We start from the raw sequence: 22,610 nt of genomic DNA on the forward strand, positions 1-22,610 counted from the left end.
TTATTCCCCACCCCTATCCCACCTCATCTTGGGGATACTCCATTCCCCTGCTCCCCAATTCCTAACTGTAGAATAGAGGCCAGGCAGAGGCAGAACATATTGGGACAGGGTTCTTTAGTAGGAATAGGAAAGAGAAAAAAATAAATAAACCTCACATATTCAGAAGAGAAAATGACCCTGACTTTGTCAGGCAGCCTGAGTGAGGGCAAATGCTAGGAACTGCCCCCACCAGGCCTAGGAAAAGGAGTGAGGCAGGCTCAGGGTAGGGCGGAGCCTGTGAGGCCACCCAACTTTTCTCAACACCAGCCCCAGTCCCACATTTCTCAGCAGCCTGAGGGCCAGACAGCTGAGGCAGCTTTTCCCTGTCAGCCTGTGGTCAGTCCCCCACGGGCAGGAGGCAAGGGGAGGGACCTCAGCTTGAGATCCTGGGAGCTGCCATCCCCCAGGGAGCTTGGAGGTAGTGCCAGCCCTGCCTCAGGAAGTTGACAGAAAGGCTAACTCAGGGCAGCCCTGAGATGGGACCTAAAGCTGGAAGAGCCACCCCAGTGCAGCGAGGGGATTAGGGGTTTGGTCCTGCTTGAACCACAGGTGCTAAAATGGAGTGCCAGAGGGTTCTAAGAGGCCAGCTCCAGCCCTCCAGGTAACGAAGCAGACCAGAGTGGGGCACCCCTAATTGCAGCACCGGGAAAGGCAGAGCGGGGCCAGGAACCCCATTTCCCGCTTCCCAGTGCATGTTCTTTTGCCCTCAACAAATATGTGATACTTATTCAGGGATGGGGCGTAAGGCTGGGGAGCAGAAAGTCACTCTGGGGAGGGATTCTAGGCCCCCAATGGGCCCCTGCCCTAATGGAGCCTGGCTCCTGCCTCTTTTTTCTAGCTTGGCCATTGAGGAGGGAGCTCTAGCGTCAAGAGAGGCCCGTCTTCCTGCAGCCTCAGAGGGCTGGGCCCCTTTCCCATTGGGGTGATGGAGCCACGTCCCGGAGAAGGGTCCCGAGGTCCTTGCTGAGTGTCCCGGTGGGATGTGGCATCAGAGGTGGCTCTCCTGGGTGTCTGCAGCTGCTGTGAGTGGGTCCTCCTCACACAGCACCCCGGAGGTCTCCCACGGCTTTTCGGATCTCTCCTCTTCGTCTGAGGGGAAGCAAGCCCCGAGGCAGGTCCTCACCGACTCCTTCACTTCGGCCTCCAGGCCCTTCATCTTGCCCTCATATACCGCCAGCGCCTCCTGCCGGAACTGGAGGGAAACAGGGACCACCGCCTGGCTCAGGAGGGGCCAGCTGCCCACTCTTCCTCCCTGGAGAGTGGCACAGGGAGATTCCCAGGCTGTTCTCAGCTCCCCAGAGGCTTGGGCGAGGGGTAGGGAAGCCGGCAGGCAGCCTCTTAGGAGAGGCGCAGAGACGTGCAGAGCTGCCTCATTTGGAAGGGCCCTGGGACCTTGCGGGAACCAGAACCTATGACCACCCCCATCCCCCTCTCCTTGATTGGCAGCTCCCTGAAGCAGGGCCCCTTCGTACCCTAGAGCCAGGCCAGCTCTGCTGGGGGCCTGTTACCTGCTTTTCCATCTCCCGGATCTGTTCCAGGCAGGCCACCTGCTTCTCTTCCAGCTTCTCCTGGTGCTTCTCCAGTGTCTCTGTCATCTAGACGGGGATCAGAGGCAGAGGGTGAGGCCCACAAAGACTGGCAGATCTGGGCTGGAATCCCAGCGGCAATCCCAGCTAAACAGTTGTAAGGCCTTGGACACATTCCTTAACCTCTCTGAATAGTTCTTTGTTTGTTTTCATCTGTAAAAAGAGGAAAATAGTCCCCATCTCACTGGATTGTGAAGGATTAAATGAAGCAATACATATAAATCACCTGGCACAGTGCCTGGCATAAAGTCAGGACTCAGCAGATGGTAACTCTATCAGTGTTGGGATGGGGTTCTTATTGTTAAGAAACCTCAGGGTGAGCTTTAGGTCGATTCTCAGCAGGGCTTTCCTCCTTTTCTGACCCTTTGGACCCTGAGGAAGCCCCACCTCTTCACCACCCATCCCAATCCCATCTCCCCTGGCCAGCTAGCCCAGATGATTTCCACCCAGGGCAGCCGGCCAGAGAGCGCGGAAGAAGGAAGAAATTCTGCCACCCAAACCTCAACACACAGGCCAGAATCCTGGGGCGGTCTAGGGGCTCCCCCTCCCCTGCACTGCCTCCTCCCACCCCTAGTTGCATGTGCAGCTCTGTACTGTGCATCTCATAAGGTCAAAGTAAGAGCCTGGGGTCACCTCCTCCCTCCTAAGGAGAGAGACTCTGTGTGTGTGTGTGTATGTGTGTATACGTGCATCTGGGAAGGACACGCGGCCCTTGCACACCTGCTTGATGATCTGTACCACTTCCTGGATGTGGGAGCTGTTAATTTCCCTCTTCAACCTGTTGGGGTGATCAGAGCTTCAGAAAGGGCAGGAGGGGGTTGGGTGAAACAAAGTCACCTAAGGTTGCCCACCTAAGGTTGTGGGCAAAATGGGAAACTCATCCTAAAGCGGGGAACTAGCCAGAGAGGTAAGCATAGGGGCCCAAAGAGAATGGGGGCAGGGGCGTCACGGGGAGCTCCTCCTCATGTAAAACACACTGTCCTTCAAGGCTTGCGGGAAGGTGGGACACAGAACTATCAAGACTTCCCCAGCCCTAGGTTTCATGTCCCTCTTTGCATGCTTGATTTGCCCTTCACATGCCCTTCTCTGCTCAAATAGTGTTGGTATCTGTGTTTTGCCTAAGGAAGAAATTCTCCCACCGGAGGTGGCAGGGGTGGGATCAATGTGTGAGAGCCAAGGTAGAGGCACATGTCTGGGAGAGAATCAGAATCCCCTTGTAGGGTGGCCCCTTCCCACCCGGAGTGAGCTCTGCTTAGCCCGGGGCCTGGCGTTTGAGTCCTGGGCCTCCCTCCTCACCTCTCCTGGGCCATCTTGTCTGGGGTGGCCTTGATCATGGCCTGGATCCTCTCCAGCCTCTTGGCCTCCAGCTTTTTCTTCATCTCTTTGGTGTCACTGCAGTGAGACAGGCCATCAGGAAGATGTTTAGAGGGGCCCTTCCTGGGAGGTGCAAGTCGGGGCTGAGAGGGAAACACTCATACTTCTCCGAGACCTCCTTTAGGGCTTTCATCTCTGCCGCCTGTTTCTCTCGGGCCAGCTCCATCATTTTGGAGATTTGCTGAGCGGAGAGGAAGGAGAGGCTTAGCGAAAAGCCCTTTGTTGTGCGTAGGGCATGGGACTGTGCAGATCCCAGTGCCCCCACATCCTCCCCGGGCCCCCATGCGTACTCCTTGGGCTAGTTTCCACCCCTATGATGGGTAACCCACGGGGTTTGGGCTGTCTGCAAGGAGACTGGGGGATGGGTGGGGGTGCGGTTTAGGCTCAGGGACTTGCCCGGGCACCTCAGCCACGTGCTGCTCCTTGCGCTTCAGGATGCACTCGTACTGCTCCTCGCCCTGCTGCAGCAGCTCCAACTCCAGCCTCTCCTTCAGCTCTCGCACACGCGAGTCCGCACCCTCAGGACACTCGCTGGGGACCGCCACGAAGGGCTCCTCGCAGGGCAGTGTTCTGCGGAGGCCATGGGGTGGGGTGGGTGGACAGGCCCTGAGTCCTTGGCCTCCCTCGCCGGCACTACGCGGCACCTTTACCTCTTCTTGCGGGAGCCCTTGCCGGGGCCGAGCTTGCGACCCCGGCAGCCGTCCCTGCCCTGGCCGGGGGACCCGAGCTCCACCAGCTGCGCCCCGCCCCGCTGCAGCAGCTCCTCCCAGCGCCTCGCGCCGCGCCGCTCCAGCTCCCGCAACTCCTTCTCCTGCCGCCGCTGCAGCTTCACGATGCCCTTCAGCTCCCGCAGCTCCTCGGGGCTGGTGGTCTGAGGCTCTGCGGGGGGCCGCGATGAGGCGCGCCGCCGTCCAGGCTGCCCCTTCCCACGCTCCGTCGCCCCCGAACCCCAGGAGCCCCGCATCCTCCCCAGGCTCATCCCCAAGATCACCGGGGCTCGGCAGGCCTTACCCGCGGGTTCTTTCGTGGCCTCTTCCCCGGTCTTGATCCCCGCAGCTGCAAGAGGCACAACATGGGCTGAAGGGGCCCTAGGGGCCTCTTTGGCTCATCCCCAAGTGAAAGCCTTTATTTTAAAGACCTACTATTAGACTGGGATGTGCCGATGGGAACGGCCAGAGAGCTGGAGGCCCTTTCCAGTGGGTGAGAGGCCATGCCTACCTGCTGCCCCGTTGCTTCTTAGGGCTGTTGCCCCGTTGACCTGGCCCGCAGCGGGGCTCCTGGATGTGAAGGGGTTCTGTGCAGGGAGAACAGGACAGGAAGGTGGCTGTCATGCCGAAGCCCCCTCTCCCGGCTCCCAAGACTCTGCCCCCTCCCCCATAGAGACCTAGCGTTGGTGGGCCCCTGGCAGTGAGCCAGATGACACAGACCTCGGGCACGCCTCCCATGGCCTCCTTGAGCTTCACAGACTTCTTATCATGGGCACTGAAGAACTTGATGGGGTTGGCGAGGGCCACGGTGAGATCTGGGTGCATAGGGGTGTCATGGAGATGTACCTGGAGCCTCTCCCTGGCCTTACCCACCCCTGATACCATGTCCTGCCCTGGCTCGGGAGGCTGTGGGCCAGGGAGCGGGCACCCAGCCTGGGTGTGGAGACCCAGGGCCCGGCACCCTCTCCTTATTGAGAATAAGTTGCTACACGTAGCCACCTACAGTGACCAGGACAAGTTAAAGGTCATCAGATCTCAAGGGGGGAAGAATGTAGAGCTGGTATTATAAACAAAGCATTGAAACATCCCTCCCTAGATCACCGTTGATAAACTTCCAGACCCCTGTGTCACAAGACCCTGTGAAAACTCTGTTCTCATGCCTATGGAATGTCTTTGCCCTAAACTTTTATAAACTACCCCTTGCACTCCCCGCCCCCTTTGCAGAGCACTGACTTCCACTTTCTGGACAGCCGCCACTGGAAAAACTCTTCTCCTGTTCGTAAATCCCAATAAAATCCACGCCTAATCCTCTGCTTGTGTGTTCTTTGATCTTGGGGCTGTGCCAACCCAAGCTCTTCAAGATCTGGGTTGGAGCACCGGGGCTCCCAGCTCATTAGGGACCTCCTACCTGCCCAGGTGTCAGGTACGTAGTCCTTCATCTCCAGGAAGATGAAGAGGGCGGGCATGGTGAGGGGCATGTTACTCTCGTTGTGCAGGCACAGATGGTGGTATCCTGGCAGACGTGACAGGGCGCACGGGTGAGCTACAGCCTGCCCTGCCTCTCCCTGCACACGCACTGAGCAGCCCGGTACTCAAGACTTCTGTCTTTAGAGTCAGAGAGGTCAGAGTTTGAGCTTGGTTTTGCACTTTCCTGGCTGTGTGACCTCGGACAGGTCACTTTAGGTGTCTGAGACTGTTTCCTCATCTGTGACAGGGGAACAGTAGTATCAACCTCATGCGGTCACGGCAAAGATTGAGCGAGCCCTGAGGGTGCCCAATAAATGGCAGCTTCTTAGGACACTGCCCCAGCTGTTTCAGAAACTCAGACACTCCTGAAGCTGATAACCTGAGAGGGTTGGGCCAAGTCTCCGGGCTCCTTGCCTGAGGCTGTCTCACTCTCTGGACAGCTCCCGTGCTGGCCTTCATCGCAGACCGCCTGGGAGCATGAGGGAAGACCCCCCACCCCTCCTTACCAGAGTTCAGGGCATTTATGGGGATGATGCGCTGTCCAAGAAACTTGCTGCCTTCCTCCATCACAGCCACCCTGAGGGAAGCCAGCTCTGGCATCATGATCTGGGGAGAGTTCAGGACAGGACAGGCTGGGGTGGAGAGAGGGAGCCAGCCTGCCCCCCACCCTGGCTCCAGAAGTCTCAGGGTCAGAGTGAAAACAACGGCAGGTGTCACCAGGTTTGGTGAAGACAGGAAGGGGGTACACGCTGGGCCACATTCATAGACATCTTCCCAGCCCGTGCTGCGGCTGGTCCCATGCCTGGGAGAAGAGCTGCAAGCTCTGGGGGCTCTGGTGCCAACAGCCCTGTGTGCAGTGGGGGCAAAAGACCCCCATGATGCCACGGGGCCCTGCACTGGGCTGGGGGTTTATCCTTCTGCCTCTAATCATGTGAACACATGAAGTGCGCGCACACACACACACACACACACACACCTGCCCACCAAGTAGGCTGTAAACTTGGTGTTTGAACACTTGAAACTCAGGAGGGCACAGGTGAGGAGTGGGAGAGGAGAAGGATCCAGAAATCCCTTTATTTATTTTCTCTTTTCTCTGAGTAGAAGCGAAAACCTAAGGGACAGCCCAGCACCCGCCCTGCCCTAGCCCCCACCCTCCCCCCACCTTCTCAAAGACGAAGGGCTCCTCCTTCCAGACAGGATTGATGGAGTTGGTACTGGGTGACAGCTTGGTGCGATAGCGCCTCTTGGGATCCCCGGGAAGGCCGAACAGCTCCACTTCCACATAGGTGCGCACGCTGCGGTCTGACAGGAACTGCCCCGAGATCACCTGGGGGTGGCGCCCACGGGAGTCCAGCATCAGCTCCGTGGACCCGACCTCTTCCCCAGGCTCGCAGGGCCTCCGGCTCCCAAGAGCTGGGGCATCCACCCCTGGGTGCTGCGAGGCACCACTTTCAGCCGTGGCCACCGGGTAGAGGCTGTGTGGCTCAGGGGTTATGGCCGATCGCTAGCATCTGGGGTGCTTCCGGCATTCAGGGCAGAGCAGCAGGCCTCCCCCCCTTCACCTCCCCAGGCAAGGGCCCCACCCTGGGGCCCGGGGCTCCTGCTGCCCTGCTCTGCCCACCCTTCCTCCCCTCCTTCATCCCAGCCTCAGCCCTTCCCCCTTGGTTTCCATGGGGACGAAGAAGCAGCCTCCAGTGCTGAGGAGGAGGCAGTTTCCAAGGCAACTTGCTACTGCACGAAAGTGGCTGGGGCTGAAGTTTCTGGGATCTCAGGGGAGGGGGTTGGGAGAGGAGGTGTGGGCGCTCTGCAGCCTTCCCGTCAAGACCCCAGCCCTCCCGGCCGCCCGGCTGCCCCAGGGCCTTGCCGTAATGGAAAGGGTGGTGGCCACCACCACGTCGATGCGGTCCACCGAGAAGGGGTTGAACTGCTTGTCCTGCCTGCGCATGAACTCGTGCTTGAGGAGGTAGCCACTCTGCCCGTTGAACTCAAACAGGGCCATGTTCTGCTGCATAGGCAGGTCTGGGGACAAGGGCACCGCTGAGAAAGGCGTGGTCTCGGACCTGCACCCAGTCTCCATTTCCTACATTTCCCAGTCTTTCTTGTCTTGGAATGGAGAGGTTGTTGGGTTTCTCATGTCCCAGCCTGGTTCCTTAGGGGTTCTCCACTCTCAGGAGGGGTCCACAGCCTGGAGTCAGCAGGGAGCAAAGCCATGACCTGGCTGCAAGCTTAGAAAGTGGGGGCTGAGGCAGGTGGAGCAGGCAGACGGCCAGAACCCATGCCAGCACCTTGGCACCTTCACGGACATGCTCACCTACATGCAACTATCTCGGCATGAGCTCACACTCACACACAGCAGGACACCCCAGTCAGAATTAAATACCCACCCACCCCATCCCCAGAAATGGAATGAAGATGGGGAGAGAGCTCTCAGAGGCCCGGGGGTGCCCTCACCCATGGTCTGGAAGTTCAGGGCGACCATCTGGCAGCCGGCGTTCCAGAACATCTGGGGCATGTAGTTGGAGGAGTCCACGCGGGTGCCCTTGGGGTAGATGCGGCTCATCTGGCGCTTGTTGTAGCTGCCTGGGTATAGGAGCCGGCCCCAGGCCACCAGCAGCCCGCCCGGGAGTCCTCTGGCCTTCCCCACCCACCACCCCAACCAGGGACCCTGGCAATTGAGGCCTCAAGGATACTCCACAAACTGCACCGCGGCTTTGGAGAGCAGCTCGGAAGCCTTGAGCTCAGTGAAGGAGGAGATGACATAGCTGCGGTTCTTCTCTGCACAGGGAAGGAAAGAAGTGGGCTCCACATCAGCCTGCCCCCTCCTTCTCTCCAGCGTAGGGCTACCTGTGACCCAGCATTTCCACCGAGGACTGAGAGCTTTAGGGGCCAATCCCTGAGGGAATGCGCCAATCCAAGCAGGGAATGGCTTTGCGTCCCAGCACAGGGTTGGGGTATGTGCTGTGGTCCCAGAGAATGAGGGGTACATCCCATGGACGGGTACACAGGGTGCAGGGAGCGTGCTGGGGATGAGCCCAGGGATTCAGGTACATGCTGTGACGTGCACAGTGAGCGAAGCTGCAGCTGAGCACCTGGGTCAAGATAAGCAGCAAGGGAGGGTACTCCATGGGTGTGTCTGGGTGGGAAACGGGCTGTAGGTGCAGGGGTGAGAGGGTTAGCGGTCTACTGTGCAGAAGTGGGGAAAGGAAGAGGGGTTCATGTCAGGGACATGCATGGGGGGAGAGGAGCACACTGTCCATAGTCCTGGTAAAGAGTGCAGGTATACAGAGGAGGTGAAGGGTACTAGGGGGCAAATGTGCACGGGTGATTCTTTTGCCCTCCACGCCTTCCCAAGAGGTCTCATTCCCTGGAGCCAAGGATTCTGGGCTTGGGCCAACCCAGGACACAGTGCAGCCTCCGAGCTGCAGGAAGCTGCAGGAGCCCCGGGCCAGCCCGGCTGAGATGGCCTGTCATAAGCAGCCTGCCTGTTGCCAACACACTCCAGAGCATGCTGCTTCATGCCAAGTTCCTTGGAACGAGGCCAGGAAACCAGGACCCACGGCCACTTAAGCAAGCCCTTTGCCTGACTCCTCTGCTGGGTATTTATAGACAGGGCCCCAATTCCGAGGAAAGGGGAGCACCGCCTTTCCTTTCACCCCCACCCATCAAGCTGCTCCTGGTGTCAGGACACACTTCTTGGGCGACTTCCCCTGAATCTAGCCTAATTTCCAGTCCCCCACACCCATTCCACACTAACTTACGGGCAGACAACTCAAAGGAAATGAACTTAGTGGGTTGAATGTAATTGACCAGGCCAGACATCTCCTCATAAGCTGTCACCTCCAGGCCCGCTGTGCCCTGGGGAGGAGGGAGGAGGGAGGAGGGAGGAGGGAGGAGGTCAGTGCAGAGCCCAGGAACCTGGCTCCACGCCCCCCTCCCCACCCCAGGGGCTCCACTGCAGAGGGCGGCAGAAGGGCCCCAGAACTTTCCACACGCACCTCATCCGACTGCATCTTCTTCATTCCCTCTTCATCCAGGCTCCCTGATTCTTCTTCCTCTTCCTCCTCCTCCTCCAGCTCAGCCCCTTCCTCACTAGCCCCCCCTGCCACACACAGCCCTGTCAGCACCAGCTGGCTCCCTGACAGGGCTCCCCCAGGCCCCCCCGCCTCAGGCTGCCTCACCTGCTTCCTCATCCACGGGGGCACTGGGTGGGCCACTGCCCTCAGCCTCCCCTCCAGGCTCCCTGCTGGGGGCTGCCGGGCCAGAAAGCTGCTGGTTCTTCTTGTTCTTGATGAGAATCTTGCCCCGGAGGTCCTCAGGGCTGGGCAGGGGGACGCCCGGTTTCAGCTATGGGGGGACAGAGGGGGTCAGAGTGCAGCCCAAACTCCTTAATGCCAAGTCGTGCTCAAGCCGCACCCCACCCCCACCCCACAACACACCTGCTTCTCTAGCCTCTTCTCCCATCACTCCCCACTCATAAGTTAACTCCCACTTGACCAGACTTACTCCAGTTCCTCAAACAGTGATGTTCTCTGTCACATGTAATCTAGGCAGAGGTATTCCTAGACACTTTACCTGGACACGTTCCCCACGCTCACCTAGATAAACCCACCACATTCCTCAGGTTTTCGCTTAGACGTCACTTCCTCCAGGAAGCCTTCCCGGATTCCCCAAGACCAGGTTATGTCTCCCCAAGTACCCTCCTAGCAAACACTGGGTTTTAATGGCTTGATTATCTGTCTGCCTCCCTGCTAGAGCATCTGCAGCCTCAGGGCACGGATGTATCTTGGTCACTGATACACCCCAAGCCCAGCACAGTGCCTAACACATTAGGTAACAAGACCCTAATCCCACAACCTTCCCAAAGGAACCTCCACATCCTCTGGGGACATCTGCTTCCCTGACCTGGCCCCCACCTGCCCCGGATCCCCAGCCCCCAGGCTCAGATGCCCACAGAGAAGCTCCCTCCACTCACGGGGAACTTTTCCAGGGGCTCTGTAAGCAGCATATCCCCAAACATGGTCCGGCAGTACTCGGCCATCTTAGCCTGTTGACGGGGTCTGCAAGGAGCAGAAGCGGGAGTGGAGCTTAGAAGCTCACACCCCCCCACCCTCTTAACCATCTTTTGTGCCCTTAAAGCCCCAGATCAGGGGCTCAGGAGGTCAGGGAGGCGGGGTCACAGAACCAGGTAAGAGAACCTGGGGTCCCAAAGAGATTGTGTTGAGACCCAGGAGGGTGCCGAGGGGATGGCCAGAGGCGGGGGTCAGTTGAGGGGAAAGCAGGCGCAGGCACGAGGCTGGGGACAGGGTGGAGAATGAGGCCGAAGGGGATACGCACGAGTCCACGTGGTTCTCAAAGGACAGGATGACGGGATAAGGGGAGGTCTTAAAGGCACTTTCTGCAATAGCTTCAATTGCTTCCTGGGGGGAAGGGGATTCGGCAGAGAGCGGTCAGCACTCCAGCAATAACCCCACCACCCACCAAATGGCCCCTTGTCCAGCTTCAATGCACATATATAACTGGACTGCCACTGTTGGCCCCCTATCCCCACAGGTTCCTGAGGACCTCAGGCCATCCCTCCCCTCTAGCCTCACCTACACAAACCAAACTAAAGCTCCTGGCCCGGAGATCTCCTGGTGCTACCGCCACCAGCTCTCCCCCAGCCCGAGCTTCACCCTGAAAAGGATGTCTGTGGTCATGGTGAAGCCGTGGGTGATGATGGGCTCCTCATCCTGGGGCTTGCCCTTCCAGCAGTCCAGCTCCACACAGCGGCAGCCAGACAGCAGCACCTGGCGGTACATCTCAGCCGAGGACAGGCCTGAGAACTGGCCGGCTGTGCCACGGGCCGGGGCCAGAGCGTTAGTCAAGGGCGGCCCAGCCCTCTCCCCACCCCCACCCCACCCCGCCCCATCATCGCAGGCACAGCCGGCAGCAGGCGGGCAGCCCCCACGTGGAAGACTCAGGGAGTGGGAGCAGCCTCCCCTCAAAGGTGAGGCCAGCAGCGAGGTCGCCAGGACCCACCTGTCAGGTAAGTGTTGTGTGACGAGTTGATGAAGTAATGATTCAGCGGCTGTGTCATGTCATGGTGGAGCAGCAGCTTGTCTTGGGCCAGCACGCTATTTTCTGGCCCGCAGAGAAACCAGACCATGCCCTCGGGTGACAGCTGGCCTGGGGGGGCAGGGGACAGCTGTCAGGGCTGCAGCCCAGATGCGAGAGCAGGACAGGGCAGAGGAAAGTGGGGGCTCCCCTGGTCCTCACCCCTCTGCACGTTGAGGCCGCTGGGCTCGTATTTGTCGATGAGGCCCTGCACCTGGTCCGGCCGAGCGGGCGGGAAGAGCAGGGAGTTGAGCCGTGAGTCCCGCTGCTTCTGGTTGATGAATTTGGCCAGGTGGTCCTTGGTCATGTAGGGCTTGGCCTTGGCGTGGCTGCGGGCAGAGAGAGGGGCGTGGGGCCACCGCACCCAGGCGCAGGGGCTCAGACAACCCCCTTCTCAGGTGAAACCCCTGATTCCCAGCCTGACAGGTGGAAGAGGGGACTGCTGGCCACCACCCCGTCCCCATGCCCAGCCCGGCCCAAGAGGCTCACTAGGACGTGAAGATCTCATCTACTTCCGGCCGAGGACAGAGGCTCATCAGGAAACTCCTGTAGACGGATTCTGGGAAGTCCTCAGGGTTGATGGCGTCATTCTGGGGGGACGGGGAGTCACCTTATCACCCTGCTCCCACCTCATCAGAGCAAAAAAAACACAACAAAAACCAAAAAAAAACCACACAAGCCACTCCCAGCCCTGGGCGAAGGGGCCTAGTCAGAGAGAGACAGAGCTCAAGGCAGACTCAGGAGCTTCGGAGTCCCCCTGAGCAGGCACTTTTCAGCTCTCTGCTGAGCAGACGGCATGTCTCTCCGGTGTGCTTCTGTCCTGAGCTTGGACAATGACTAGTCAGTCCCCTTGGCTGCAGGGTACAGCAGAGACTGACCAGAACAAGGAGGAAAAGAGGTTAGAAGTTAATGGTGCTGCTCGTTAGGGCAGTGGATTTTCTTTTGTTTTGTTTTAAGCAGAGACAAATTTTTCAAAAAGAAGCCGTTTAAATATAAATATGCACGCATCTAATAACAGAACTTCAAAATACATGAAGCAGGGTGATGCGACGGTGGCTCAGTGGCAGAATTCTCGCCCGCCATGCCGGAGACCCAGGTTCGATTCCCAGTGCCTGCCCATGCAAAAAAAGCAAAAAGTACATGAAGCAAAGAGTGATAGAACCAAAGGAAGAAAAAGAATAGACAATTTAACAATACTGGTTGGAGACTTCAAAACTCCATTTTCAATAATGGCTAGAACAGCTCAGCAGACAGTGACAAGGAAATAGAAGCTTTGAACAACACTATAAACCCCTGGGCCTGATAGTCATATAAAACAGCCCACCCAACAACAGCAAAATATGCATTCTTCTCATGGGCATATGTAATATTCTCCAGGATAGACAATACGTTAAGCCACGAAACAAGTCTCAATAAATTTTAAAGAATTGAAATCATACAAAATATACTCTCTGGCCACAATGAAATGAAATTAGAAGTCAATAAAGAAAGAAATTTGAGAAATTCACAAATATGTGGAAATTAAGCAACTAGTCAAAAAAGAAATCACAAGGGATATTAGGAAATACATTATGATCGAGTAGGATTTATTCCAAGGATTCAAGGTTGGTTCAACTTTAAAAATATCAATCAATGTAATACACCATATTAATAGAATAAATAACAAAAATGGCACAACCTTCTCAATAGACACAGAAAAGGTATTTGAAAAAATCCAACACTCTTTCATGATAAAACGCTTAACAAACTAGAAATAGAAGGGAACATCCCAAACCAGATAAATGACATCTATGAAAAACCCACACTAACGTCAAACTTAATGGTGAAAGACCGAATGCGTTTCCCCCTGGGTTCAGGAAGAAGACACAGATGTCTGCTCTGGCCACTTCTATTCAACCTTGTACTGGAGATTCTAGCCAGGGTAATTAGGCAAGAAGAGCAAATAAAAGGCAGCCATATTGAGAAGGAAGAAATAAAACTATCTGTATTTACAAATGATATGATCTCATATATAGAAAATCTGAGGGAATGCACACACACACACACACAAAACATAAATGAGATCAGCAAGATTGAAGGATACAAGCCATATCCAAAAATCAATTGCACTTCTATACCCTAGCAATAAATAATCAGTCAATGAAATTAAGAAAATGATTTCACTTACAATGGCATCAAAAAGGATAAAACTCTTAAGAATAAATTTCACAAAAGAAATATAAAACGTACACTGAAGACTACAAAACATAGTTGAAAGAAATTAAAGAAGATCTAAATAAATGGAAAGATATTTCACATTCATGACTCAGAAGGCTTAAAATGTTAAGATGGCATTATTTTCTAGCCTTATCTACAGATTCACCACAAAATCCCAGTTGACTGCTTTGCAGAAATGGACAAGCTTATTGTAAAATTCAAATGGAAATGCAAAAGAACCAGAATAGTCAAAGCAATCTTGAAAAAGAATGATAGTGGAGTATTCATACTTCCCAATTACAAAAACTTACTACAAAACTACAGTAATCAAGAGAGTGTGTTTGGCATGAAGACAGACATATAGGCCAGTGGAAGGGAATTGAGAGTCCAGAAGTAAACCCTCAATCTATGGTCAACTGGTTTTCAACAAGGGTACCATGACCATTCAGTGAGGGAAAGAAGTGTCATTTCAATAAATGGCACTAAGAAACTTGGATAGCCACATAGAAAAAGAACAAGTTGGACCCCTAGCTCACAAAAATTAATTCAAAATGCATCAAGGGTTTAAATGAAAGAGCTAAAATTGCAAAACTCTTAGACAAAAACATAGTAAATCTCCATGACTTTGGATTGGGCCATGGTTTCTTAGATACTACATCAAAAGCACAAGTGACAAAAGAAAAAGTAAATGTATTGGAGTTCATCAAAATGAAAAACTTTTGTGCTTCAAAGCACACAATGAAGGAAGTGAAAACACAACCCACTGAATTGGATAAAAGGTTTGCAAATTAAATATCTAAAGGGAGTTGTATCCAGAATATATCCAAAATTCTTTCAATTCAACAACAAAAAAACAAATTACCCAATTGGAAGAATGGGCAAAAGATGTGAATAGACATTTCTCTAAAGAAGATTTACGAATGGCCAATAAACACATGAAAAGATCAATATCATAGTCATTAGGGAAATTCAAATGAAAACCACAATGAGATACCACTTCACACCCAATAAATGGCTAAAATTTTAAAAAGACAGACAACAAGTGTTGGTAAGGTATAGAGAAATTAGAACCCTCATACATTACTGATGTGGTTGTAAAATGGTGCAGCTAAATTGCAAGACAGTTTGGCAATTCCTCAAAATGTTAAACACAGAGTTGCCATATGACCCAACAATTCCACCCCAAGGAAAATGAAAACATGTGTCCACACAAAAACTTGATGTGAATGTTCATAGCAGTAATATTCAGAAGAGCCTCAAAGTGGAAATAACCCAAATGTCGAATTACTGATTAATAGATTAACAAAATGCAGTATATCAATTATATTATTCGTCGATAAAAAGATGAACCCTGACAGCATCACGAAAGAAGCCAGACACAAAATACACAGAGTGCATGAATCCATTTGCACAAGATGTCCAGAATAAGCAAATTCATACAAATAGAAACAGAAAGTAGATTAGTGGCATTTGGGAATTCTGTGCCTTTGCATTCTGTCTCATAAAAATAAAACATTAAATATTTTATAGGATCATATTGGCAGGCCAACATCAGTCGTAGTTTGGAGCACGTCTGAGTTGGAGGGGAACTTGACCGGATCTCCTCAAACCCAAACCTGCTTTGGAGCTGCAACTCCCGAGCAAAGATTAGTCAGTGGACTCAACTGGGCCAGGAAGAGAGCCGACAAATAAGCTTAGCCAAGGTGGGCGCTCAGGAGGCAGGAGAAAGAGGAGGGAATGTGTACTGAGAGCGGGCAGGAGCTATTCCCAGCCTCTCCTCCGTCCCATGCTTGGATCCCGGGTGACAGATTCTGCACCAGCTGGCCACCAACTCCGGAGAGCTGTGGCTACAGGGGAGGTCTTCCTCCTGGGAGTTGTGCAGACAGGTGATCAAAGAGGTCTTTATTTTATTTATTTATAACATTTCAAAGTCATAACAGGAAAAAAAAATTGTTTTGTGGGGTGCAGGTTATACAAGGGCACTGCCAATGGGGAAAGGGGGCGGAGGACTCACTTCACCTCTCAGGCTCAAACTCTGGCTTAAGGCTGCATCTGCCCAGGGGTTCCTTTCTGTAATTCTCACAGGCACTTTACGGGATGACCCTGCACTTTTACAACTGTTGTAATTAAAAATTAATTACCTAATTAAAAAGAAAGGAGAAAATGTTTTCCTCTACTGAACTGAATTCCGCAAGCTGGCTGCTTCCCAGCTTGGTTCCACTCCTCTCTCCTTCCTGCAGGCTCTCAGATCCCGGCTGATTGCCTCCTGTCCCTGCTGAACCTTATCTTGCTCCTGCACTCTCCATTTCCATTCCCAAGGCTGGAGAGCTGCACAAACCCCTACTGCTTGCCCTGAACGCCCTCCACCAACCCCCTTCCCCTCCCATCACTGCCACTCGGGGGGATGGGGTGGGGTACAGATGCACCTGCTCTCAGCCTGGGGGGTCTCACCTCCCTTGCCCTGGCCCCACCTCTGGGCTTGGTATCAGTCACCAGTGGCTCTCGGATTCCTTGGCTTTCCAGGCTGCTGACCTGGACTGTGAGATCATTTCTGCCCTCCCCTCCGGCCCCCATGCCTGGCCACGCTGCCCTGTGGTCCACTCGAGTCGGGGCGGGCCGGAGGAGGCCACAGCTCACCTTGCCTTTGGGGAGGTGGCAGGCACTGAGGGCAGCTTCCACCCGCTTCCGGTCAGCAGGAAACATCTGGAAAAAACTGCAGGAGCAGAGAAAGGGACCAGGTAGAGAGAGAGAGAGGTCGGGCCTGGAGAGGGGAGGCTCTGGGGAGCTGGGCGGCAGGGTGGGGACGGACAGGGCAGGCTCACTTCTTCACAGGGATCTTCCCTTCGGGGTTGAGCTGCAGCTTGAGCTTCACCAGGCTGTGGGCAGAAGGCAGCCGGTCACCGCCCTGGGGTGGGAAGCGCCGGGCCCCGCCTGCCCAGACCCGGCAGCCGGGCACTTACATCTTGTTGAGGAAGGTGCTGCGGGGGGCGTGGGCCGTCATCGGGTGCTTGACCAGGGCCAGCACGTCCTCAGCCCAGGCCTGCGGGACCACACAGCACGGCCGTCAGGCGCCCCCCCGGCCCCCGCAGCCCAGGCCTGTCTCCCCCAGGAAATGGGAGCCGTCCCCGGCCCACCGCACCTTGCTCACGTTCTCCTTGTAGGAGACGAAGTTGTGGAAGGTCAGGCCCACCATGTCGGGGCCGGACACCACAGTGAGCGTCTTCAGCAGGAAGGTGTTGTCAGGGAAGTCCATGTTGAAGACTTCCCGAAGCTTCTGGCTCTGCAGCAAGGGGCCCAACAGGGAGGATCGGGGCGCGCCCCCAGCCCTGCCCCAGCTCCCCCTGTCCCCTGCCAGCCAGCCGCTTTATCCCTGTCCCGCTGGGGCGGAATCCCATCCCCGCCTGAGGAACCACAGGCCCCAGCATCTTCCTATTCCTGGCTCCAGGGGCTGCAGGGAGGAGGGCCAGGCCTGCGGGAAGAGACTAACCAGGGCAACGGGGCCTGGGAGTGCAGCGCATTTTGTTTGCAGTTTTTGTTTGTAGATGAATTGGAGGCTTAGCTTTCAGGCTCAGGGAATCCTGCTCCCCACCGATTCCTTCCTCCCATTTTCCTACCAGCATCAAGCAAATATAGGCAAACCAGCTCAGGGACAGGGACTGTCACAGCACCTCCCAGACAGTCTGGGGCACTCTAGGGGCAGGAGCTGGGTCTCCTTCCAGATCCTCAACGTCCCCACCCACTAGGCCCTGGTTCTGAAGCTCAACGCTCAGGCAGGACCTGGAGCAGTCACCCCCTTCCTGGGCTTGGGGCTGCGATCCTTGGTGCCCCCCGTCCAGGAACCTTTCCCCTTGACCAGAGATCAGGCTTCCCAACCCCTGCAGTGACTCCTGCCTTTGGCCCGTGGAGCTGGTGCCATGCTGAGGCTGGCCTGCTGCTGAGCCCACCTACCTTGGGTATCTTGGCAAACTTCCCAAAGCGGGTGTCCCGGATGTTGGTGATATCCAGAAATTCCATCTCCTGAAGGGCCCCCAGAAGAAGTAAAGAAAGAATGTGGGCCCAAAGGGCAGGGAAGAGAGGACTCCCACACCCCTTCGTGTCTTAGCCAACTGCCCTCTCTGGATCCCAGGATGGTCTGCCCCGACCCCCATCAGTTTCCCCCTGCCTATGGTGACCATGCTCCCTTCCTCTCTGTCCAGCCCTTCACTGGCTACTGGAGTTACTCTGGAGCTGTGTCTCTCGCCACTATCCTGGACTCTCCTCAGATTCCCCTCCCCTTCTCCCTGCCCAGCGGCCAAGCCCTTTCTCTGACCTCTCTGAGCCCTTAAGTTTACCTGGAACAGGCAGAGGATAACCCTCCTGCAGCAACCCTCTTCCCTTCTGTCTCTCTCTAAGGGATTCTCAGGCCAAAGCAGCTGTGCCCCGGATGGAGTGACTGCATCTTTCATCCCAGGCATGGGACCTAACGCCAAGCCCACAGGAGAGTCCCTAGAGCCACCCTTCCAGGAAATTCTATAGACCCACCATCCACCCTTCCACCCCCACATCAGTCTTGACTTGATGGATAAGTAGGAGTGGTGTCCAGAAGCCCAGGGCCATGGTAAGTAGAGGCTGCCTCACCTTACTCTGATATGTCCAGTACAAATAATAGCCCTTGTGATCCACGCGGAGTATAACCGGGGAGGCGACTGTAGTATCCTGCAGAGAGAAGGGGTCAGCTCTCTGCTTTGAGACCTCAGGCCACGCGTCCCTGGAGGCCAGTGGTTTCAGACCTTATCACCCTCCCAGGAGGTGCCCCTTCTAGGAATCTGAGGGCATTTCTCTTTTCCTTCAGAGCGAAGGCCTGGGCATCAACTTTGAAAGCTCTGAACCAGAGGTGGAGAGGATAGAGGATTGCAGATGGCATCTCTGGAAGATGAGAGGTTTCTCCTCTAAACCCTAAGTGGAGGCTCCCCCTCTAAACCCCAAATAGGGTCTTGACTCCCCCTTCTGCCTGTTTTCACAGCTTGACCAAAGGGGTAGGGTGTCTCTCCCCAGGATCTACTGCTCCTACCTAGGAGACATCAACACAGCGAGAGCCAGGATACCTGAACTCCCGCACCTGTCCCCAAGGCCCTGTGCAATCCAGCCGCAACCTAACTTCCTGCATGCCTGTCCTGCCCTTCCTGAACCGCCCCCACCAGCCCTTTGGGCTGTCCCACAGACAGCAAGCACACTCCCACCTCCCAGCCTAAGCACCCCACCCTCCCCTGCCTGAAATACCACTCAAGGACCAGCCCACGTCTCTCTCCTTATGAAAGCCTTCCCTGAAATATGCTGTAACAATTGGGGAGGAGGGTGGTGCAATGGTGGCTCAGTGGCAGAATTCTCGCCTACCATGCCAGAGACCCAAGTTCGATTCCGGGAGCCTGCCCATGAAAAAAAAAAAAATTGGGGGAGGTGTTGGTTCACCAACCCAGAGAGCCAACTGGGAAATCCCCAGGGACCCACAATCTCCAGGGAAACCGCTTGTGCTAGGCCATGAGCTTGCTGCTCCATGTTTGCCAAATGAATGAATGAATGAACAAATGAACCCTCCTTCTAAATTCCTGTTCCACTCCCAGAGCACTTATGCTGCCTCTTACCTTAATGGTCTCTCTCTATATAAAAAACAAGATATTAAAAGTGAAGTTTTCACCAAGGCAACAAGGCGTAAGAGTTGTTGCATACAAAACCAGACCAAATGCAGAATTTACAAAAACAGGTTCTCAGGTCAGGGGAAAAGAGAACATTTTATAAAGAGGCCAAATCTGGAGAAAGCTCATGTGAGAGTTGGGAATAACTGGCCTCTCACTAGTGATGAAGGGATTCAAACTGGACTTAGAGAGCTTATGAGGCCTGTGGTGGTTTCGCACTGTAGGTGCCCCAGAAAAGCATGTGCTTAAAGCTATCCATTGTAAATAGGACCTTTTGTAAGTTGTCACCCACCTCATTCAAGACGGCTCTTAATTCTATTACTGGGATTAATTTTATGAAGGGAATGCACACAGAAAGAGAAAGCCATGGAATCAAGAAGCTGAAAGCAACAAAACACAGAGGAGACAGAGGACACGAGCAAGCATCGCCCACGCCTTGCCAGGTGGCAGAGGAGCCAAGGATCAACAGCAGCCAGTCTTTGAAAAGACAGCATCGCCTTGATGATACCTTGATGTGGACATTTGCACAGCCTCGAACTGTAAGCTAATAAATTCCCATTATTTAAGCTAACCCATTTCATGGTCTTGGAGCTTAAATAATGGGAATTTAAGCTCCCATTATTTGGAGCAGCCTAGGAAACTAAAACATGACCCTTACAGTTGTGTGGCAGAGCAGATGCGGAGATAGAGTGGGCGACAATGGACTGGTGCACTGACGAGCCTGCACCCCTGAGGGTGCTGTGGAAACAGATGCATGAGTATTTGCTGGCAACCAGAGTGGGCCCATGGGAGAGAGAGAGCTGGTGTGGGCTACTAGAGGGGCAGAGCCCAAAGCCACAGGAGACTGATTCCAAGGGGTTGAAGAACTAATATCACCTGATAAAGAGAGGTCAAGAAGACCTCAAGTAAGAGATTCCCAGCTCAGCAGGGACTGTTCCCCAAGAATCCTCAAAAAAGCCCACCCCCGAAAAGAAAAAAAAGCTTTAACTTTCCCCAGCCTCAAAGAACATGAGCCATTTTATCATAGGACCCATTCAATCAAAAACTTTCCCATCTTGCTCCCTGAAACCCAGGCCTAAAGGGGCCCAACCACAGGAAGACAGGGAAGGAGGACAGGGGAGCACATGACAGGCCTTTTCGAGAAGATCTGCAGCCTGCCTGAAGCCATTCCTAGAGGGAGAAGGGGAGGAAACGTCATTCTGGATTCAGGTTGGAATTTCTGAAATAAGATTAGGTTTGGGGACAAAAAGTGACCACATGACCATCTCTTACTAAAAATCAAATGGAACATCTTGTGGCTTGTTACGTTTTCTTCCAAAGGCAGAAACAAAGCTTCTCCCACCAAAACACATTTTAAAGAGGCAATGGGTTTTGGTCCCATCCTGTACTCCGTGCTCAGGCAACATGGCGCCACATGTCACCTACTAACTGGGCGGAGACAGCCTCAGAGCAGAGCCCTGTCTCACAGGGGCAGGTTCCTAGAGATAAAGCTCGGGAGGTGCCTACTCAGGCAAAGCAAGATTTAGGGATGCGGTGGCTTGCTTTGGAAAGGGAGGGGGCAGCCAGGTTCACAGGCGCTGGCTTGGGGAGAAGGCCACGTAGCCTGTCCCCACCCCTGGCGACCCTCTGCCTAGTCGGGTTACACACTGTCCCCAGAGGAACTGAGAGAGACCGCTTCACTTTTCATTCTGAGCCACTTCCCTCATTCCACGGCTACTGGGACATGCCTACCACCATTGCCAGCACCGCACCACCTCAGCCACACTACTCCAAAGCAGGCAGGAAATGTCTCCCGATAGGGCCCCTTCCTCAGACTCATGAAGACCAGATTCCTGAGCTGAGCCTAGACATGCAGGGTCTGTGTTTCACAGACCCAGGGCCCCCTCACCCCAGCCCGAAAGAGGGACAAGCCAGCCCTAAACAGCCTTCGCTTTCTCTTCCTGGAACAGCCCAGCGCTCTGACTCTCCGGCCAGGCCAGCCCTCCGCCTCTCCTCTCTGAAGGAGGCAGCCCGCATTGCTGTCCTTGCCCACTCGAGGGAACCCCAGACCTGTGGCCACATTTTCAGCGTCCAAGAGGGCCAGGGGCTGGGAAGCAGGCCCCAGCTTGGGAAGGAGGGGACACAGCAGCTGCAGGGGTGCAGGGTAAAGCAGCGCCTTCCCTCCTTCCCTGGCGGCAGGCGGCAGAAAGCAAGGCTGAACCCAGCAAGGGGAAACAGAAGCCATTCCTTTCCTTTGCAGGCCCCCGGGAGTCAAAGCGTCTCTAGCCCTCACTTGGGGTTCAGGGGTTGTTTGTTACCACTCCTGTAGCAGCTCAGAGCAGAGCGGGGCAGAGCCAGTGCAAGGTGGGGAGGAGGGAAGGGCTCCAGTCTGGGCACCAGCCAAAGCCAGAGTGGGTGTCAGCTCTGGGAGTGGGGGCCTGGCTCCCCTCTGCTTCTGGCCATGCCTCAGGTCTGGGGTGCACTTTCCTCCCACTAATGCTGAGAGAGGGAGCAACAACCCCAGCTCTTCTCGGGGGCTTTGGGAGAGGACAGACCCTGACCCAGAGAAACTACCTCCCATGATCCCGCCCCCCCAGGTGGCCCACCCCCTTCTCACACCCAGACACAGAGCCACAGCTACTCTGCCCCGGAGCTGCAGCCCCTGGGCTCAGGGACGCACATTCGCACAGTCGGGGCACACGCTCGCTCCCCCAAGTTTGTTTATCCTGTCAGTTGTGGCTGTGCCTGGTCCACCCAAACAGGCGCCTGGGTCCTGGCGAACATAAACCAACCCACCCACCCCGCACAGCCCCCACTGTGGCCTGGGCCCCGCTGGCCCAGCGCCTGGGCAGCCCGCAGCCCCTGCCCCACTCACATCATCCCATTTGATGAAGCGCTCGCCTTGGATCAGATAGGCTTTCACCTCGGGGGGCAGCAGGACAGGGTTGAGCAGAGACATGTTGCCACTGGGGTCCCTCTTCCGAGAGGCTAGGCAGACACAGGCAGGCAGGAGGAGGGAAGGAAGGAGGGCGGGCAGGAGGGGGAGCCAAGCCGGCCTCACATGGCACCCGCCCTGGGCGGTCAGGAAGTCTGGGTGCTCTTATAGCCCACGGGGAGGCAGTGGCTGGGTGCGGGGCTTGAGGGCTGCAGCCTGAGGCCCATCTGCCTTGTAAATCAGCCTCGGCCCGCCCTGCCTGCCATGGGGGACTGGGGTCACTGCTCCCACCCAGGGTGGCCCGGCTCCCCTCCTGGAGGCCCCTGCCCTCACCCCTGCCTCAGCACTTCCTGCTCAGGGTTTCCTTCCCTGCGCTGTGCAGAGCTGAGAGGCGGGTCTTGAAGCCTGGTGGCCTGGGGACGGGGCGCAGGGGTGCTTCTCAGACCCACATGAGGTGCCGGGGTGCAGGGGCTGGGGGTGGGGGGCTAGACAAAGATCAACGTGGGGACACAGGTGCCCAGGCCTGGCCTGAGGGGAAGGTGCAAAGAGCACACCAGGGGAA

The 22,610-nt window shown here is 55.3% G+C and overlaps 1 protein-coding gene across 4 annotated transcripts; it reads right to left on the reverse strand.

The window, feature by feature from the left end:
• Nucleotides 1–32: 32 nt before the first annotated feature.
• On the reverse strand, nt 33–22,200 carry PLCB2 (phospholipase C beta 2). Of its 4 annotated transcripts, none has more exons than XM_077127443.1 (32): nt 21,989–22,200; nt 18,080–18,157; nt 17,411–17,479; nt 16,611–16,742; nt 16,423–16,502; nt 16,285–16,338; nt 16,100–16,175; nt 11,756–11,856; nt 11,429–11,595; nt 11,192–11,338; nt 10,846–11,003; nt 10,508–10,590; nt 10,146–10,230; nt 9,352–9,517; nt 9,169–9,272; nt 8,932–9,028; nt 7,864–7,948; nt 7,625–7,749; nt 7,038–7,192; nt 6,336–6,500; nt 5,680–5,779; nt 5,115–5,219; nt 4,427–4,521; nt 4,218–4,293; nt 4,011–4,055; nt 3,650–3,878; nt 3,404–3,569; nt 3,104–3,180; nt 2,922–3,017; nt 2,346–2,403; nt 1,548–1,634; nt 33–1,231 (listed from the first exon to the last, which is right to left on the reverse strand). In XM_077127443.1, exons 1-32 carry the CDS (start codon nt 22,070–22,072, stop codon nt 1,028–1,030), a joined length of 3,549 nt encoding a protein of 1,182 aa, XP_076983558.1. In that variant the 5' UTR covers nt 22,073–22,200; the 3' UTR covers nt 33–1,027. The 4 variants fall into 4 exon arrangements, 2 of the variants coding, with proteins under 2 accessions (XP_076983558.1, XP_076983557.1); XM_077127442.1 differs by having other exon boundaries at nt 16,602–16,742; XR_013162340.1 differs by lacking the exon at nt 2,346–2,403 and having other exon boundaries at nt 1,209–1,231; nt 16,602–16,742.
• Between the last annotated feature and the right edge of the window lie 410 nt (nt 22,201–22,610).

Source organism: Tamandua tetradactyla, chromosome 14, assembly GCF_023851605.1.
Source record: "Tamandua tetradactyla isolate mTamTet1 chromosome 14, mTamTet1.pri, whole genome shotgun sequence".
NCBI lineage: Eukaryota > Metazoa > Chordata > Mammalia > Pilosa > Myrmecophagidae > Tamandua > Tamandua tetradactyla.

Bases quoted from the DNA above. Each gene is read 5' to 3' on its own strand.
- PLCB2 (XM_077127442.1), bottom strand. From the start codon at position 22,072: ATGTCTCTGCTCAACCCTGTCCTGCTGCCCCCCGAGGTGAAAGCCTAT. The intron at 16,339-16,422 runs GTAAGTGCCCGG...TTCTGCCCACAG, and splicing joins AGCACCTTCCTCAACAAGAT to CCTGGTGAAGCTCAAGCTGC. The intron at 11,857-16,099 runs GTGAGCTGTGGC...CCGTCCCCCCAG, and splicing joins GCCACCTCCCCAAAGGCAAG to AATGACGCCATCAACCCTGA.